The sequence below is a fragment of the Electrona antarctica genome, assembly GCF_951216825.1.
Source record: "Electrona antarctica genome assembly, chromosome: 16".
Taxonomy (NCBI): domain Eukaryota; kingdom Metazoa; phylum Chordata; class Actinopteri; order Myctophiformes; family Myctophidae; genus Electrona; species Electrona antarctica.
The window spans coordinates 934,997-953,598 of NC_136797.1; the positions used below are offsets into that span (position 1 = coordinate 934,997).

The 18,602-nt window shown below is 46.7% G+C and overlaps 1 protein-coding gene across 2 annotated transcripts in view; it reads right to left on the reverse strand.

Moving 5' to 3' along the window:
* lmbrd2b (LMBR1 domain containing 2b) overlaps nucleotides 1-18,602 on the reverse strand; it is a 57,087-nt gene that overhangs the window by 25,013 nt on the left and 13,472 nt on the right. For both annotated transcript variants that reach the window (XM_079523724.1, XM_079523723.1), the window contains exons 5-13: nucleotides 17,277-17,444; nucleotides 15,984-16,194; nucleotides 15,742-15,816; nucleotides 15,245-15,358; nucleotides 14,541-14,724; nucleotides 13,545-13,726; nucleotides 11,422-11,555; nucleotides 6,339-6,444; nucleotides 303-400 (exon numbers count right to left, since the gene is read on the reverse strand). In XM_079523724.1, coding sequence (XP_079379850.1) covers nucleotides 303-400; nucleotides 6,339-6,444; nucleotides 11,422-11,555; nucleotides 13,545-13,726; nucleotides 14,541-14,724; nucleotides 15,245-15,358; nucleotides 15,742-15,816; nucleotides 15,984-16,194; nucleotides 17,277-17,444 — 1,272 coding nt within the window. The remainder of the gene's footprint in view (nucleotides 1-302; nucleotides 401-6,338; nucleotides 6,445-11,421; nucleotides 11,556-13,544; nucleotides 13,727-14,540; nucleotides 14,725-15,244; nucleotides 15,359-15,741; nucleotides 15,817-15,983; nucleotides 16,195-17,276; nucleotides 17,445-18,602) is intronic.

An 18,602-nucleotide genomic window follows, 5' to 3' on the forward strand; every position in this document is an offset into this window, starting at 1 on the left:
GTAGGCGTAGGGTCCATGGGTGGACCCCAGGCTACTTGGACCCTGACTGTGGGGGAGTCCACAGGGATGGGTGGGTTCCAGGCTACTTGGACCCTGACTCTGGGGGAGTCCACAGGGATGGGTGGGTTCCAGGCTACTTGGACCCTGACTCTGGGGGAGTCCACAGGGATGGGTGGGTTCCAGGCTACTTGGACCCTGACTCTGGGGGAGTCCACAGGGATGGGTGGGTTCCAGGCTACTTGGACCCTGACTCTGGGGGAGTCCACAGGGATGGGTGGGTTCCAGGCTAAGATGGTACTGACCTGAAGTATGTGGCGATGCAGAGGATGAGGATGAGCATCGGATAGTAGATGTAGAATCCGTTAGCGATGAAGGAGAGAACACGCAGAGAACCCATGATCTGAAACATGTTAACACACAGAGAACCATGATCTCAAACATGTTAACACAGAGAACCCATGATCTGAAACATGTTAACACACAGAGAACCATGATCTGAAACATGTTAACACAGAGAACCCATGATCTGAAACATGTTAACACACAGAGAACCATGATCTGAAACATGTTAACACAGAGAACCATGATCTGAAACATGTTAACACACAGAGAACCATGATCTGAAACATGTTAACACAGAGAACCCATGATCTGAAACATGTTAACACACAGAGAACCATGATCTGAAACATGTTAACACAGAGAACCCATGATCTGAAACATGTTAACACACAGAGAACCATGATCTGAAACATGTTAACACAGAGAACCATGATCTGAAACATGTTAACACACAGAGAACCCATGATCTGAAACATGTTAACACAGAGAACCCATGATCTGAAACATGTTAACACAGAGAACCCATGATCTGAAACATGTTAACACAGAGAACCATGATCTGAAACATGTTAACACACAGAGAACCATGATCTGAAACATGTTAACACAGAGAACCATGATCTGAAACATGTTAACACAGAGAACCATGATCTGAAACATGTTAACACACAGAGAACCATGATCTGAAACATGTTAACACACAGAGAACCATGATCTGAAACATGTTAACACACAGATAACCATGATCTGAAACATGTTAACACAGAGAACCATGATCTGAAACATGTTAACACAGAGAACCATGATCTGAAACATGTTAACACACAGAGAACCATGATCTGAAACATGTTAACACACAGAGAACCATGATCTGAAACATGTTAACACAGAGAACCATGATCTGAAACATGTTAACACACAGAGAACCATGATCTGAAACATGTTAACACAGAGAACCATGATCTGAAACATGTTAACACAGAGAACCATGATCTGAAACATGTTAACACAGAGAACCATGATCTGAAACATGTTAACACAGAGAACCATGATCTGAAACATGTTAACACATTTAGGTCTGACGTCGAAATTTAAAAAAAATGTCTTTTAAGAAATTATTTTTTTCTGAAAAACCTCATGTTTCAAAATCAGTGGTTCTCAATATTTCACGTCAAGGACCCCCAAAAATGATCTGTAATCGGCCGTCGACCCCCCCCCCCCCCCCGCCCCGCCCCCCATCTGAACATATGTTGTTCCAGGGACCCCCCCCCCCCCCCCCCGCCCCAGAAGCAAAGATTTGAGTTTAAAACTGGAACTCTGAAAGAATATATATTCAAAGATTTTAGGCATATTTTCACGATTTTTCTAAAATAGCAGACCTACAAGTTCATAGCGCGGCACTCGGTGCCGCGCTATGAACTTGTAGATCTGCTATTTTTCAATAGCTAAGGCTTAACATAATGCTAGAAACACCAAAAGGGGTTCCCGCCCAGAATGGGTTAAACACATGTTACAAGAACACGCAGAGAACCCATGATCTGAAACACAACACGCCACATGTTTATTAACACATTCCATCCGTACGACGTCTAGGAACGTCATAGGGAATCCAACCGACGGATTCATACGACGTGTGTAGAAATAATGCCTCGTACCTCCTAATCTAGGGAGTCGTGTGTACACGCCCTAGGAAGAATGTCCTCGTACCTCCTAATCTAGGGAGTCGTGTGTACACGCCCTAGGAAGAATGTCCTCGCATCTCCTAATCTAGGGAGTCGTGTGTATACGTCCTAGGAAGAATGTCCTCGTACCTCCTAATCTAGGGAGTCGTGTGTATACGTCCTAGAAATAATGTCCTCGTACCTCCTAATCTAGGGAGTCGTGTGTACACGTCCTAGAAATAATGTCCTCGTACCTCCTAATCTAGGGAGTCGTGTGTACACGTCCTAGGAAGAATGTCCTCGTACCTCCTAATCTAGGGAGTCGTGTGTACACGCCCTAGGAAGAATGTCCTCGTACCTCCTAATCTAGGGAGTCGTGTGAACACGTCCTAGGAAGAATGTCCTCGTACCTCCTAATCTAGGGAGTCGTGTGTACACGTCCTAGGAAGAATGTCCTCGTACCTCCTAATCTAGGGAGTCGTGTGTACACGTCCTAGGAAGAATGTCCTCGTACCTCCTAATCTAGGGAGTCGTGTGTACACGTCCTAGGAAGAATGTCCTCGTACCTCCTAATCTAGGGAGTCGTGTGTACACGTCCTAGGAAGAATGTCCTCGTACCTCCTAATCTAGGGAGTCGTGTGTACACGTCCTAGGAAGAATGTCCTCGTACCTCCTAATCTAGGGAGTCGTGTGTACACGTCCTAAAAATAATGTCCTCGTACCTCCTAATCTAGGGAGTCGTGTGTACACGTCCTAGAAATAATGTCCTCGTACCTCCTAATCTAGGGAGTCGTGTGTACACGTCCTAGGAAGAATGTCCTCGTACCTCCTAATCTAGGGAGTCGTGTGTACACGCCCTAGGAAGAATGTCCTCGTACCTCCTAATCTAGGGAGTCGTGTGAACACGTCCTAGGAAGAATGTCCTCGTACCTCCTAATCTAGGGAGTCGTGTGTACACGTCCTAGGAAGAATGTCCTCGTACCTCCTAATCTAGGGAGTCGTGTGTACACGTCCTAGGAAGAATGTCCTCGTACCTCCTAATCTAGGGAGTCGTGTGTACACGTCCTAGGAAGAATGTCCTCGTACCTCCTAATCTAGGGAGTCGTGTGTACACGTCCTAGGAAGAATGTCCTCGTACCTCCTAATCTAGGGAGTCGTGTGTACACGTCCTAGGAAGAATGTCCTCGTACCTCCTAATCTAGGGAGTCGTGTGTACACGTCCTAAAAATAATGCCTCGTACCTCCTAATCTAGGGAGACGTTTGTACACGTCCTAGAAATAATGTCCTCGTACCTCCTAATCTAGGGAGTCGTGTGTACACGCCCTAGGAAGAATGTCCTCGCATCTCCTAATCTAGGGAGACGTTTGTACACGTCCTAGGAAGAATGTCCTCGTACCTCCTAATCTAGGGAGACGTTTGTACACGTCCTAGGAAGAATGTCCTCGTACCTCCTAATCTAGGGAGACGTTTGTACACGTCCTAGCGCATTCTCATTGATATCAAACGAGAGAAAAAATATTCCGATTTTTTTTTCCTAATTTTTTTTCAGTTGGCCTCTCCTTCTGCACCGTACTCCTTGCTGTTGGCGCATGCGCGCTGCCGTTCACTTCCCTGTTTACGGCTCACAAAGAATGCCTCGTATGTCCCAGTGGTGGGCCGTCAGAATAACTCGTATGTCCCAGTGGTGGGCCGTCAGAATAACTCGTATGTCCCAGTGGTGGGCCGTCAGAATAACTCGTATGTCCCAGTGGTGGGCCGTCAGAATAACTCGTATGTCCCAGTGGTGGGCCGTCAGAATAACTCGTATGTCCCAGTGGTGGGCCGTCAGAATAACTCGTATGTCCCAGTGGTGGGCCGTCAGAATAACTCGTATGTCCCAGTGGTGGGCCGTCAGAATAACTCGTATGTCCCAGTGGTGGGCCGTCAGAATAACTCGTATGTCCCAGTGGTGGGCCGTCAGAATGCCTCGTATGTCCCAGTGGTGGGCCGTCAGAATAACTCGTATGTCCCAGTGGTGGGCCGTCAGAATAACTCGTATGTCCCAGTGGTGGGCCGTCAGAATAACTCGTATGTCCCAGTGGTGGGCCGTCAGAATAACTCGTATGTCCCAGTGGTGGGCCGTCAGAATAACTCGTATGTCCCAGTGGTGGGCCGTCAGAATAACTCGTATGTCCCAGTGGTGGGCCGTCAGAATAACTCGTATGTCCCAGTGGTGGGCCGTCAGAATAACTCGTATGTCCCAGTGGTGGGCCGTCAGAATAACTCGTATGTCCCAGTGGTGGGCCGTCAGAATAACTCGTATGTCCCAGTGGTGGGCCGTCAGAATAACTCGTATGTCCCAGTGGTGGGCCGTCAGAATAACTCGTATGTCCCAGTAGTGGGCCGTCAGAATAACTCGTATCTCCCAGTGGTGGGCCGTCCAATGAGATTATTTCCTTTCCTGTGTAAAATTCTCTACTGCGAGGCCTTCAGAATCTCCACTGAATCCCCTTGCTGTTGAATTGAATGGGAGCGATATAGAGATTGACAGGTTCCTTAGCCAATCAGATTTCGAGTTTGCCCTGCCAGGGTACTCTAGCTGGCCTTTGTTGACGTTAGCGTCTTGCCTGTATCCCATCGCTGGGGAAACATTTTGTCCAATGACCAAAAGAGAACTGGTGTATAAAAGTTTCTGCGCGAGTTCCCATCTATGGGTTGAGTTCCCATCTATGGGTTGAGTTCCCATCTATGGGTTGAGTTCCCATCTATGGGTTGAGTTCCCATCTATGGGTTGAGTTCCCATATATGGGTTGAGTTCCCATCTATGGGTTGAGTTCCCATCTATGGGTTGACTAAGGAGCTAAATTATTTAACATGGATTTAACTCGCAAACAAACAAACGCGGAAAACGGCTGAAGGAGGATATTAACAGATTTAGTGGTGGATTTACAATCAAAGCCTTTTTCGAGAAGGAAGGACTTTTTAAGAAAAGCTTGCAGGGTCGACCATGGTATGATGCAGGCAGCCATGGTAAGGATCTTTATATAATATTTATATACATGTGATCGTGATGCGACGCAGCTTAATGATGATTGATCGTTTTATAGGCTATGGTTGTGGACTTGTGGTTGTTGTTCGTGCTGACAGTGATGTGTGGCCGAGTCTCAAGTGGCTGGCTGTGCGCTGCGGAGCCACTTGAGTGTGTGTGTGTGTGTGTGTGTGTGTGTGTGTGTGTGTGTGTGTGTGTGTGTGTGTGTGTGTGTGTGTGTGTGTGTGTGTGCAGCATGGCTGGGATGTGTGACAGAGCCTGGCTGAGTGTGGTTCAGTGTTGTATAAGAACGTATGACAGGTTGTTGTTATGTAGTTGCCAGTGTGTGTGTGTGGGAGGGGGGTTGAAGGCCTAGTTCATTTCAGCACTGCGCGCAACTGGTATCTCCTAATCTAGGGAGCTCTCCTCTCTCAACTGGTATCTCCTAATCTAGGGAGCTCTCCTCTCTCTGGGAGCTCTCCTCTCTCAACTGGTATCTCCTAATCTAGGGAGCTCTCCTCTCTCTGGGAGCTCTCCTCTCTCAACTGGTATCTCCTAATCTAGGGAGCTCTCCTCTCTCAACTGGTATCTCCTAATCTAGGGAGCTCTCCTCTCTCAACTGGTATCTCCTAATCTAGGGAGCTCTCCTCTCTCAACTGGTATCTCCTAATCTAGGGAGCTCTCCTCTCTCAACTGGTATCTCCTAATCTAGGGAGCTCTCCTCTCTCTTACAGAGTAAAACTGGTATCTCCTAATCTAGGGAGCTCTCCTCTCTCTTACAGAGTAAAACTGGTATCTCCTAATCTAGGGAGCTCTCCTCTCTCTTACAGAGTAAAACTGGTATCTCCTAATCTAGGGAGCTCTCCTCTCTTTTACAGAGTAAAACTGGTATATCCTAATCTATGGAGCTCTCCTCTCTCTTACAGAGTAAAACTGGTATCTCCTAATCTAGGGAGCTCTCCTCTCTTTTACAGAGTAAAACTGGTATATCCTAATCTAGGGAGCTCTCCTCTCTCAACTGGTATCTCCTAATCTAGGGAGCTCTCCTCTCTCAACTGGTATCTCCTAATCTAGGGAGCTCTCCTCTCTCAACTGGTATCTCCTAATCTAGGGAGCTCTCCTCTCTCAACTGGTATCTCCTAATCTAGGGAGCTCTCCTCTCTCCTAATCTATGGAGCTCGATCTGAACGCACGATCTGCATCCTGTCCTGGTGACTGTACTTCTGTATGTCTGTAGTCCTGAGACAAAGATGTGTGTGTGTGTGTGTGTGTGTGTGTGTGTGTGCGTGCGTGCGTGCGTGCGTGCGTGCGTGCGTGTGGTACGTACAGACGTGTACGCGGTTTGCATCTTGTCTTGGTGAGAGATGGCAGAGTCCATGTGGATCAGACCCAGGAAGTTCAGGCACAGAGGAGGAGTCAGACGACAGAACAGCCTGCAGGGGGAGACAAACACCACCGTTTACATCACACTTTATCCAGAGACACTAACAGTAACCATCCTACTATAAATGCGCCCACGTCTCTGTACGTGTGTACACGTGTGTACAACGTGTGTGTACGGTTGTAATGCACGTAACTTGAGAACCGTTCGCCCCACCGACTTCATATTCGACACACACGTTCCACACCCCCGCAGGGAGTGCAGTGCCAGGTGTCGAGTCGGTCGGACCCACGGTTCTCCAGAACCACCACAAAAGGCTCTGGCCAGGCTCTGCCAGTGGGCCTAATGAGGCAAACTCCTTTCACCTGGTCAGGCTCTGCCAGTGGGCCTAATGAGGCCAACTCCTTTCACCTGGGCCAGGCTCTGCCAGTGGGCCTAATGAGGCCAACTCCTTTCACCTGGTCAGGCTCTGCCAGTGGGCCTAATGAGGCCAACTCCTTTCACCTGGGTCAGGCTCTGCCAGTGGGCCTAATGAGGCCAACTCCTTTCACCTGGTCAGGCTCTGCCAGTGGGCCTAATGAGGCCAACTCCTTTCACCTGGTCAGGCTCTGCCAGTGGGCCTAATGAGGCCAACTCCTTTCACCTGGTCAGGCTCTGGCAGTGGGCCTAATCCTTTCACCTGTGCAATTTCCAGCCTCTGCCTCAGCCAATTGAGGCTCAACCAATCAGGCTCTGCCAGTGGGCCCAATTGATTGCCAAGTACACTTTTCAGTTTGCAGTCTTCACACACAGGAACATACACAGATCTCCATGTGGGACACCGGCTGACAGTTAAAACGGGTGCTATGACAACGTATATCATTAGGTTCGTTAGTTGTATCGTTCCCAAGTAGGCCGGTGGCCGACTGCGACGGGCACATACAGGTCTAGTAATAATAATGGTCTAGTAATAATAATACAGAGTTAACTATAGGATCATAGAATGCAGAGAGACAGTAAACTATAGGATCATAGAATGCAGAGACTCAGTAAACTATAGGATCATAGAATGCAGAGAGACAGTGTAGCGTCTCAGTAAACTATAGGATCATAGAATGCAGAGAGACAGTGTAGCGTCTCAGTAAACTATAGGATCATAGAATGCAGAGAGACAGTGTAGCGTCTCAGTAAACTATAGGATCATAGAATGCAGAGAGACAGTAAACTATAGGATCATAGAATGCAGAGAGACAGTGTAGCGTCTCAGTAAACTATAGGATCATAGAATGCAGAGACAGTAAACTATAGGATCATAGAATGCAGAGAGACAGTAAACTACATAGAATGCAGAGAGACAGTAAACTATAGGATCATAGAATGCAGAGAAAGTAAACTATAGGATCGTAGAATGCAGAGAGACAGTAAACTATAGGATCATAGAATGCAGAGACAGTGTAGCGTCTCAGTAAACTATAGGATCATAGAATGCAGAGAGACAGTAAACTATAGGATCATAGAATACAGAGAGACAGTGTAGCGTCTCAGTAAACTATAGGATCATAGAATGCAGAGAGACAGTGCAGCGTCTCAGTAAACTATAGGATCATAGAATGCAGAGACAGTGTAGCGTCTCAGTAAACTATAGGATCATAGAATGCAGAGAGACAGTAAACTATAGGATCATAGAATGCAGTGAGACAGTGTAGCGTCTCAGTAAACTATAGGATCATAGAATGCAGAGAGACAGTAAACTATAGGATCATAGAATGCAGTGAGACAGTGTAGCGTCTCAGTAAACTATAGGATCATAGAATGCAGAGAGACAGTGTAGCGTCTCAGTAAACTATAGGATCATAGAATGCAGAGAGACAGTGTAGCGTCTCAGTAAACTATAGGATCATAGAATGCAGAGAGACAGTAAACTATAGGATCATAGAATGCAGAGAGACAGTGTAGCGTCTCAGTAAACTATAGGATCATAGAATGCAGATAGAAAAGAACTGGTTGGAATAACGTGTTCCTTCCAGGTGCTACGTCCAACCAGGGAAACTCCCCCCTGTCAGGTGTAAAGGAGCAACTTGGACACTCAGGCATGAAGGAAGTATGAGTTCAAGTCCGTTGCTCTCCCCATGTCCCCCATATATGGGGACTAGGTTGGCGGAGGGTGTGTAGAGCCCAGGATCACATTAGATAATTGACACAGGGGTGAAAAATGGGTTACAAAATCATGGGATAAAAAAATATTAAAAAAAAAAAGAATGCAGAGAGACAGTGTGGTGTCTCAGTAAACGTCTGTCTGTCTGTCTGTCTGTCTGTCTGTCTGTCTGTCTGTCTGTCTGTCTGTCTGTCTGTCTGTCTGTCTGTCTGTCTGTCTGTCTGTCCGTACGTCCCTATATACGTACGTCCCTAGTCCTTTCAACATCACTGTTGAAAGGACTATTGAAATGCCTGAGCTATCAGACCACTATTTGCTGTGTTTTAATATGACTGTCTCTGATCTAGAGAAAAACATCACTGAATATACTATAAAAAAGCGTTTTTTTAGCTCATCTGCAGCCAACGAGTTCTCTCGTCATCTGGGCCCCCCCCTATCCGATACTCCCCCAGTGAATGATATGGTCCAAATGTTTAATCTTAAACTAGAGTCAGCTCTTGACATAGTGGCTCCTATGAAAACTAAAAAGAAACAGAACACCAGAGTAACACCCTGGATAAATGAGCATACACGTTCACTGAAGCAAGATTGTCGTAGAGCTGAGCGAGCTTGGAGAAAAAACAAACTCACCATCCACCTAGAGATTCTTAAAAAGTCAACAGTCACATATAACAAAGCCCTGCGTCTGGCAAGGCAGGCTTATTTCTCTGGCATTATTAATGAGAACAAGAAAAATGCCAGAGTCTTATTCTCTACCATTGAACGACTTTTAAACCCCCCCCAGTCCTACAAGCAGTCGTTCCCGGCCTCTAAAGCTAAGTGTAATGAGTTTGCATGCTTTTTTGATAACAAAATTTGTAACATTAGAGCTGATATTATGAATGGTGCTGCTGCTAGCTCAAGCCCTCTAACAGCAGCTAATGGTGCCAGGGTTGATCTCTCCAGGGGGAGCCTATTGTCTTTCTGTACAATTGATGAAGACGAACTCCGAAAAACCATATCTCAGATGACATCATCCTCCTGTTCATTGGACACAATTCCCACCACCTTTCTCAAAGAGGTTTTAGACAGTGTGATTGGAGATATCCTAAAAATTGTAAACAGCTCTCTACAATCAGGCGTCTTTCCAGACTCACTGAAGACGGCTGTAGTTAGGCCCTTACTCAAGAAACACAATCTTGATCCCTCTGTGATGGGTAACTACCGACCCATTTCTAATCTGCCCTTTCTGGGCAAGGTTTTAGAAAAATGCATCTTTCATCAATTGGATGTGTTTCTACAGAACAACAATGTGCATAACAAATTCCAATCTGGCTTTAGGAAAGGCCACAGCACAGAAACAGCACTTGTAAAAGTAATGAATGATCTTAGGGTGTCTGCTGACAAGAAACATGTTTCCGTTCTTTTACTTCTAGATCTAACGGCTGCATTTGACACGATTGACCATTCAATTTTAATACAGCGTCTGGAGCACTGGGTAGGCCTGTCTGGCACGGCCCTGTCCTGGTTTTCCTCCTACCTAACAAACAGAAGCTATTTTGTCAATCTAGCTGAGTTTGACTCAGACAAACACAACATCAGTTCTGGTATTCCACAGGGCTCAATTCTTGGTCCTCTGTTATTCTCCCTGTACATACTGCCATTGGGAGAACTCATTACCAATCACGGAGTCAATTTTCATTTCTATGCTGATGATACCCAACTATATCTTTCTGTAGATCCAGATGATCTCTGTGCCTTAGACCCGCTGTTGACCTGTCTGTCTAGCATTAAATGCTGGATGAGTGAGAACTTTCTCAAGCTAAATGAGGATAAGACAGAAGTTCTCATAATCGGTTCTAGTGAGCAGAAAGAATCGATAAAAAGCAGACTTGGCAACCTGACTGTAGAAAGTAACAGTACAGTAAAGAACTTGGGGATCACTATTGATTCTGAACTGAATTTTAATTCACACATTAATCATGTTACCAAGATTGCCTTTTTTCATCTTAGAAATATTGCACGAATCAGAGCCTATTTGTCACTGGACGATGCAAAAACGCTAATCCACGCCTTTGTTTTTTCTCGGCTTGATTACTGCAATGCACTTTTTTCTGGATTGCCTAAGAAATCAACTGACAGATTACAACTTGTCCAAAATGCAGCAGCCAGAGTCTTAACTAGAACTAAGATGAGAGAACATATTACTCCAGTCTTGGCCTCATTGCACTGGCTTCCGGTTGTTTTTAGGATTGATTTTAAAATTCTTTTACTTGTTTATAAAGCTCTCAATGGTCTCGCACCTTCCTACCTACATGACTGCCTGCCGAAATATGTCCCAAACCGCCCCCTAAGGTCTTCCACTGCTGGCCTGCTCGCTTTGCCTAAAAAAATGGCAACTAAAAAATACGGGGAAGCAGCTTTTTGCTTCTACGGGCCGACGGCGTGGAACAAACTCCCACTGTACCTTCGACAGGCAGCCTCTGTAGACATTTTTAAAGCTCAGCTCAAGACCCACTTTTACACCCTTGCTTTTAATTGATTTATCTGTCTTTTAAAAACAATGTTATTCATGTCCTCACTGTATTGTTTATGCCCTGCTTTTCTTTTCTTTTTTGTGTAAAGCACTTTGAGCTGCATTTCATGTCATGAAAGGTGCTATACAAATAAAGTTTTATTATTATTATTATTATTATTATTATATCCGTCCGTCTGTCCGTCTGTCTGTCTGTCTGTCTGTTCGTACGTCCCTATGTCCGTCCGTCTGTCTGTCTGTCTGTACGTCCCTATGTCCGTCCGTCTGTCTGTCTGTCTGTACGTCCCTATGTCCGTCCGTCTGTCTGTCTGTACGTCCCTATGTACGTCCGTCTGTCTGTCTGTCTGTACGTCCCTATGTCTGTCCGTCTGTGTACTCACATGCCGCTGAACTGCAGGCTGTAGGCGTCGGTCTGGTGGTGCGTTGCCAGGTAGTAGTAATTAAACACTCGGATGCGGAACACCGTGGAATACACGCAGGTGCACAGGAAGAAGATGGTGACGAAGCACGCCATCTGGTGGATTGATTGATTGATTGATTATTGTTTACAAGATTATTGTTTACAAGAGGGTCCACCTTGTTCAATTCATCAAAACATTTAGAGACGTACAAATAGACACTTCTATATAGTCAAAGAACAGAACAGGAATTCATCATAAAGGAGGTAAAAAGGGAAAAGAAACATATACAGTGAGGGGAAAAAGGGGGGTGGTGGGGGGATTCAGATTTTACGGGGGCCCTTTGAGAGCGGATTTGAAGGAGTCAAGGGATTTGCATGTCTTAATGACTGTTGGTAGGGCGTTCCACATTTTGGTGGCATAGGAGCGAAATTAATTTAGTCCCTTGGTTGTGCCGAATCTGGGTTGTACATGGTTAGTTGTACTCTGGTGTTGTGGTGTCCACACGGAGAGCAGCAGGTATCACAGGGTTAGTTGTACTCCCTCTGGTGGAGAGCAGCAGGTATCACAGGGTTAGTTGTACTCCCTCTGGTGGAGAGCAGCGGTATCACAGGGTTAGTTGTACTCTGGTGTTGTGGTGTCCACACAGAGAGCAGCAGGTATCACAGGCTGAAGTCGCTTTGGGCAGCGTCCTGATGCAATGGTTTTCAACCGGTGGTCCCTGAGGGGGTTCCAACGCTCTCGAGAGTGTTTAAATGAAACCAAATGGACCACTACGGGTCCATTTGGTTTCATTTAAACGCTCTCGATCGTTGAATTATTGTTGGCCGATTTAGACCTGAGGCCGATTCTACAAAATGTCTTCTGTATCATGACAGTTTTCTGAAAAAACCTCATGTTTCTATATCAGTGGTTCTCACAGGGTTAAACCCATGTTTCTATATCAGTGGTTCTCACAGGGTTAAAACCTCATGTTTCTATATCAGTGGTTCTCACAGGGTTAAACCCATGTTTCTATATCAGTGGTTCTCACAGGGTTAAACCTCATGTTTCTATATCAGTGATTCTCACAGGGTTAAACCCATGTTTCTATATCAGTGGTTCTCACAGGGTTAAACCTCATGTTTCTATATCAGTGGTTCTCACAGGGTTAAACCCATGTTTCTATATCAGTGGTTCTCACAGGGTTAAACCCATGTTTCTATATCAGTGGTTCTCACAGGGTTAAACCCTATGTTTCTATATCAGTGGTTCTCACAGGGTTAAAACCTAATGTTTCTATATCAGTGGTTCTCACAGGGTTAAAACCTCGTGTTTCTATATCAGTGGTTCGCAAACATTTTCATGTCAAGGACCCCCAGAAATGACATGTATTTGGCCACTGACCCCCATCTGAAAATATGTAGTTCATAGATTTGTGCCACATTTTCATAATTTTTCAGAAAATAGCAGATCTACAAGCGAGTGCCGCGCTAAGAGCTTGTAGATGTGATATTTATCAACAGCTAAAGTATAACATAATGCTTAAAACACCAAAAGGGGTTCCCGCCCATAGTTGTAGTTTTCTTACCTCGATGTACAGATAATTGTAGTCCCTCTCGGAGGCCATAGTTGTAGTTTTCTTACCTCGATGTACAGATAGTTGTAGTCCCTCTCGGAGGCCATAGTTGTAGTTTTCTTACCTTGATGTACATAGTTGTAGTCCCTCTCGGCGGCCATAGTTGTAGTTTTCTTCTTTTTTTTTTGCCTTTATTTTCTTTTTTTATGGAGGGACAGACAGTAGGCTGACAGGAAATGGGGAGAGAGATGGGGGGGAAGACATGCAGTAAAGGCCGTCGGGATCGGGAGTCGAACCCGCGGCACACTGCCAGACTGGATAGCCAGCCAAGGTGCCTGGACCACTGAGCCATGGCTCAGGCCAGTTGTAGTTTTCTTACCTCGATGTATAGATAGTTGTAGTCCCTCTCGGCGGCCATAGTTGTAGTTTTCTTACCTCGATGTATAGATAGTTGTAGTCCCTCTCGGAGGCCATAGTTGTAGTTTTCTCACCTCGATGTACAGATAGTTGTAGTCCCTCTCGGAGGCCATAGTTGTAGTTTTCTCACCTCGATGTACAGATAGTTGTAGTCCCTCTCGGCCAGCTGGATGAAGACGGCGAACAGCGACAGGACGGGCCGCGTGCTGAAGAAGGTGCACTCTGACCACACCACGGCCACGGAGAACAGGGTGAGCACCGCGGACAGAGCCCTGTGGAACCACTGCTTCAGCAGGCACTGCCAGTACCATTCTGAAACCCACAGAGACATAGAACCCTTAGCAAGGCACTGCAGTACCATTCTGACACCCAGACATATAACCTTTTAGCAAGGCACTGCAGTACCATTCTGACACCCAGACATAGAACCTTTTAGCAAGGCACTGCAGTACCATTCTGACACCCAGACATAGAACCCTTAGCAAGGCACTGCAGTACCATTCTGACACCCAGACATAGAACCTTTTAGCAAGGCACTGCAGTACCATTCTGAAACCCAGACATAGAACCTTTTAGCAAGGCACTGCAGTACCATTCTGAAACCCACAGGAGACATAGAACCCTTAGCAAGGCACTGCAGTACCATTCTGACACCCAGACATAGAACCTTTTAGCAAGGCACTGCAGTACCACTCTGAAACCCACAAGAGACATAGAACCCTTAGCAAGGCACTGACAGTACCACTCTGACACCCAGACATAGAACCTTTTAGCAAGGCACTGCAGTACCATTCTGAAACACACAGGAGACATAGAACCCTTAGCAAGGCACTGCAGTACCACTCTGACACCCATACATAGAACCTTTTAGCAAGGCACTGCAGTACCATTCTGACACCCAGACATATAATCTTTTAGCAAAAGGCACTGCAGTACCATTCTGAAACCCACACACAGCATTTCCATTGACTCACCTACAGTAGGTGTATAGAGGTATATACTGACCTATGGTAGCAGGTTCCGGCTCGAAGGACCACTATGCACTCACCTACAGTAGGTGTATAGAGGTGTATACTGACCTATGGTAGGTGTAAGGTTCCGGCTCGAAGGACCACTATGCACTCACCTACAGTTGGTGTATAGAGGTATCTGCTGAACCAGCCAGCAGGCTCCGTCTCGGGGAAGCTGTGGACGAACACGTGGGAGGAGCTGCTCTCGTTCTTGGCCACGTCCTCCAGGTGGATGGCCTGCTGTAGGAGGATCTGCCACTGGACCCTGGTCCTGTTGTGTCTCTGCACCGCGTAGATCACCTGCACACACACACACACACACACACACACACGCACGCACAGGATTTGTGATGATTGTCTTTCTTCAGGAACAGTGTGATCTAGTTATTATTAATGTTGTATTAATTAAACTATTATCAGCCTCGGCTTGCCCAGGTTCTTCTCAAATGGTAATAATGGTGCATCTTGAGCAGTCAATGTGTTTAATGGATGGGATTAAAAATCTAAAAACGCCAATAACTAAATCAATGATTCCAATTCTAACCAAAGGTTATGTTTTTGACGGCCCATCGCGGTCCCGTCGCGAGTCGCGTTAGAAGTAAACAAAGCATAAACAAGATGGCGTCTGTGCCACCTTGAAATGGGCTCTGAAGCTGCAAATCGCTGGGTGCTCTGATTTAATGGTTCCAAATGACTCTGGGCGATTAGAGTGTTAATTACCTGTGCAATTTCACCAGACTCTTCTCACTATGGTGGGTATCTGCTGAACCAGCCAGCAGGTTCCGGCTCGAAGGACCACTATGCACTTTAGTTTAATTACCTGTTTATGTAGTTTCACCAGACTCTTCTCACTAGGGTAGGTGTTGTGTTTGTCGTCAAAGTCTTCGTAGTCGTCCATGTTTCGGCCCATCTTCTCCTGGTAGTCCAGCGGACACTAGGGGGCAGCAGAACACCGTCAATACCATCTCCCTATTGCAGTGGTTCCCAAACTTGGGGTCCTGGGACCCCCAGGGGTCCTTGAGGGAGTTCCAGGGGGTCCCCAGCTAAATGATAGTTTGGAACCAAATGGTCTGTAACTCTGAGAGTGTACAAATGGAACCAAATGGAATATAAATTGGGGTCCCAGAGATGGAAATGCCATTAGAATAGATAGATTTTCAGCCAAACTGTTTCATATTGAAGGAAATTAAAGTACATTAATTGATGGAGTATTCCGTCAGAGGCAGACAACGGTTGGATTTTAATTGACGGAATACTCCGTCAAAGGCAGCAAAACATTTTAAATTAAAATTTGTAAAATAATAAATAAAAAGTGACCTTCTTCAGAATGGTGTCGATGTACTTCCTCAGAGGGTGGTTATACTTGATGGACTCACTGATCTTTCTCACTTCCTGGAACAGAACACAGTCCTGGAGTTAGGCGTGCGTGCGTGCGTGCGTGCGTGCGTGCGTGCGTGCGTGCGTGCGTGCGTGCGTGCGTGCCCCAGAGGTTTACCCCCATGTGTGTGGGTGCGTGTGTGTGCGTGACCCACAGACGGGGTCCCGACCCACAGCTTTACCTCCATCACGTCCTCCAGGGTCTCCTGGGCGTCGGCCTTCTCCGTCATCAGCTTGGCAGCCTTGAAGTAGGTCTTGACCAGCAGGTGGCCCCGGCGAGACGAGTCCCAGTAGGAGCGCGGGATCTCCACCAGGCCGTAGCCCAACAGCAGCACCAGCAGGAACAGACCCCACGTGTTGGCCGCTGTTATACCCACCGTCTGGAGCTCATACCTGGAACAACAGACCCCAGGACAGGTGTTACTGTCTGGGCTCATACCTGGGACAGACCCCAGGACAGGTGTTACTGTCTGGGCTCATACCTGGGACAGACCCCAGGACAGGTGTTACTGTCTGGGCTCATACCTGGAACAACAGACCCCAGGACAGGTGTTACTGTCTGGGCTCATACCTGGAACAGACCCCAGGATAGGTGTTACTGTCTGGGCTCATACCTGGAACAGACCCCAGGACAGGTGTTACTGTCTGGGCTCATACCTGGAACAGACCCCAGGACAGGTGTTACTGTCTGGGCTCATACCTGGAACAGACCCCAGGACAGGTGTTACTGTCTGGGCTCATACCTGGAACAGACCCCAGGACAGGTGTTACTGTCTGGGCTCATACCTGGAACAGACCCCAGGACAGGTGTTACTGTCTGGGCTCATACCTGGAACAGACCCCAGGACAGGTGTTACTGTCTGGGCTCATACCTGGAACAACAGACCCCAGGACAGGTGTTACTGTCTGGGCTCATACCTGGAACAGACCCCAAGACAGGTGTTACTGTCTGGGCTCATACCTGGAACAACAGACCACAGGACAGGTGTTACTGTCTGGGCTCATACCTGGAACAGACCCCAAGACAGGTGTTACTGTCTGGGCTCATACCTGGAACAGACCCCAGGACAGGTGTTACTGTCTGGGCTCATACCTGGAACAACAGACCCCAGGTGTTGAGAACAGACCCCAGGACAGGTGTTAGCTGCTGTGATGCCTAATACCCGAGGATAACCCAACCACTGTGTTTAACTCTTTGACCACCAACAGCACCATGGAGTGGTGGCTCAGAGCGACAGCCATATATAACTCAGTGACTCTCAGATTGAAAGCCGATTTGGCTTACAAACTTTTTGTAAGCGAGGATCATATCGTTTAGAGAAATGAGACGATGAGACCATCGAAACTCATACTGACCATCACCTCATACATATCGTCAGGCTCCTTCGGCTTGAAGGACCAACATACAGGGTGTTGCCATACAGGCAGCAGGTTCCGGCTCGAAGGACCACTGTAAACAGGGTGGTTATACTGACCATGACAGCTGCCACTCGGGGTGCACGGCCACGTAGATGAGCAGCGAGCCGAAGATCAGCAGGTAGGTTCCGTAGTAGATGGCGTTCTCGATCAGCGCCGTCTTGATCTTCCCCGCGATGGAGAACCCTCCGGAGCGAGCGTAGGACTGCATGAAGGGCAGCAGCAGCCTGGAGGGTAACATTAACACCATTTAGTCTTAGAGCGTAGGACTGGAGGGTAACATTAACACCATTTAGTCTTAGAGTGTAGAGGTAGGACTGGAGGGTAACATTAACACCATTTAGTCTTAGAGCGTAGGACTGGAGGGTAACATTAACACCATTTAGTCTTAGAGCGTAGGACTGGAGGGTAACATTAACACCATTTAGTCTTAGAGTGTAGGACTGGAGGGTAACATTAACACCATTTAGTCTTAGAGTGTAGAGGTAGGACTGGAGGGTAACATTAACACCATTTAGTCTTAGAGCGTAGGACTGGAGGGTAACATTAACACCATTTAGTCTTAGAGTGTAGGACTGGAGGGTAACATTAACACCATTTAGTCTTAGAGTGTAGAGGTAGGACTGGAGGGTAACATTAACACCATTTAGTCTTAGAGTGTAGAGGTAGGACTGGAGGGTAACATTAACATTAACACCATGTCGGCCACCAACATACGCAGCAATCTGCCAACTTGGGCTCTGATTGGCCGAGCGACGCCACCAAAAATACTACACAATCCCTGATTGGCCAATGGGACCAGAATGCGCAAAAAGCATGGAATACGGTTGAGTATATTCCAGGAAACACCCGGTAAATGTACCAACAAACTTCGGTAAACTCCCGAATTGTACCATCTATATTACTGTATATTAACTGTATATGCTGCTAAACTTGAGGTTTACGGGCAAATCTAGTGCCCATAATTGCCCGTTAATCAATCTTAGGCAGCCTCTGTGATAGGCCAGTGATAGCCTCTGCTCGCGCAAGTAATCTTACTGTAAAAGAGCTAAGTAATGGCCGTTGCCGCTGTTTGTCTGTCTGAGAACATCCGGGTGTGCGTCGCGTTACACCACAGTTGGTCGCCTAACCAATTCAGTTACCTCACGTCAGCTGCCTAACACCACGCCACTTACACGTCACTCTTTAATGGGTCACAGTTCTCTGTGCAACATGGTCACACAAAACTGCCTCACACAGTGCAACAGTCAGTGCAATGCATGCTGGGAAGCAGCAACTCATTTCAATGGGTCACAGTTCTGTGTGCAACATCGGCGCGCTACCTTCACGTCCTCAGAATGACGAACTTCACTCTGACCACAGACTGATAACAGGATAGAGACCGA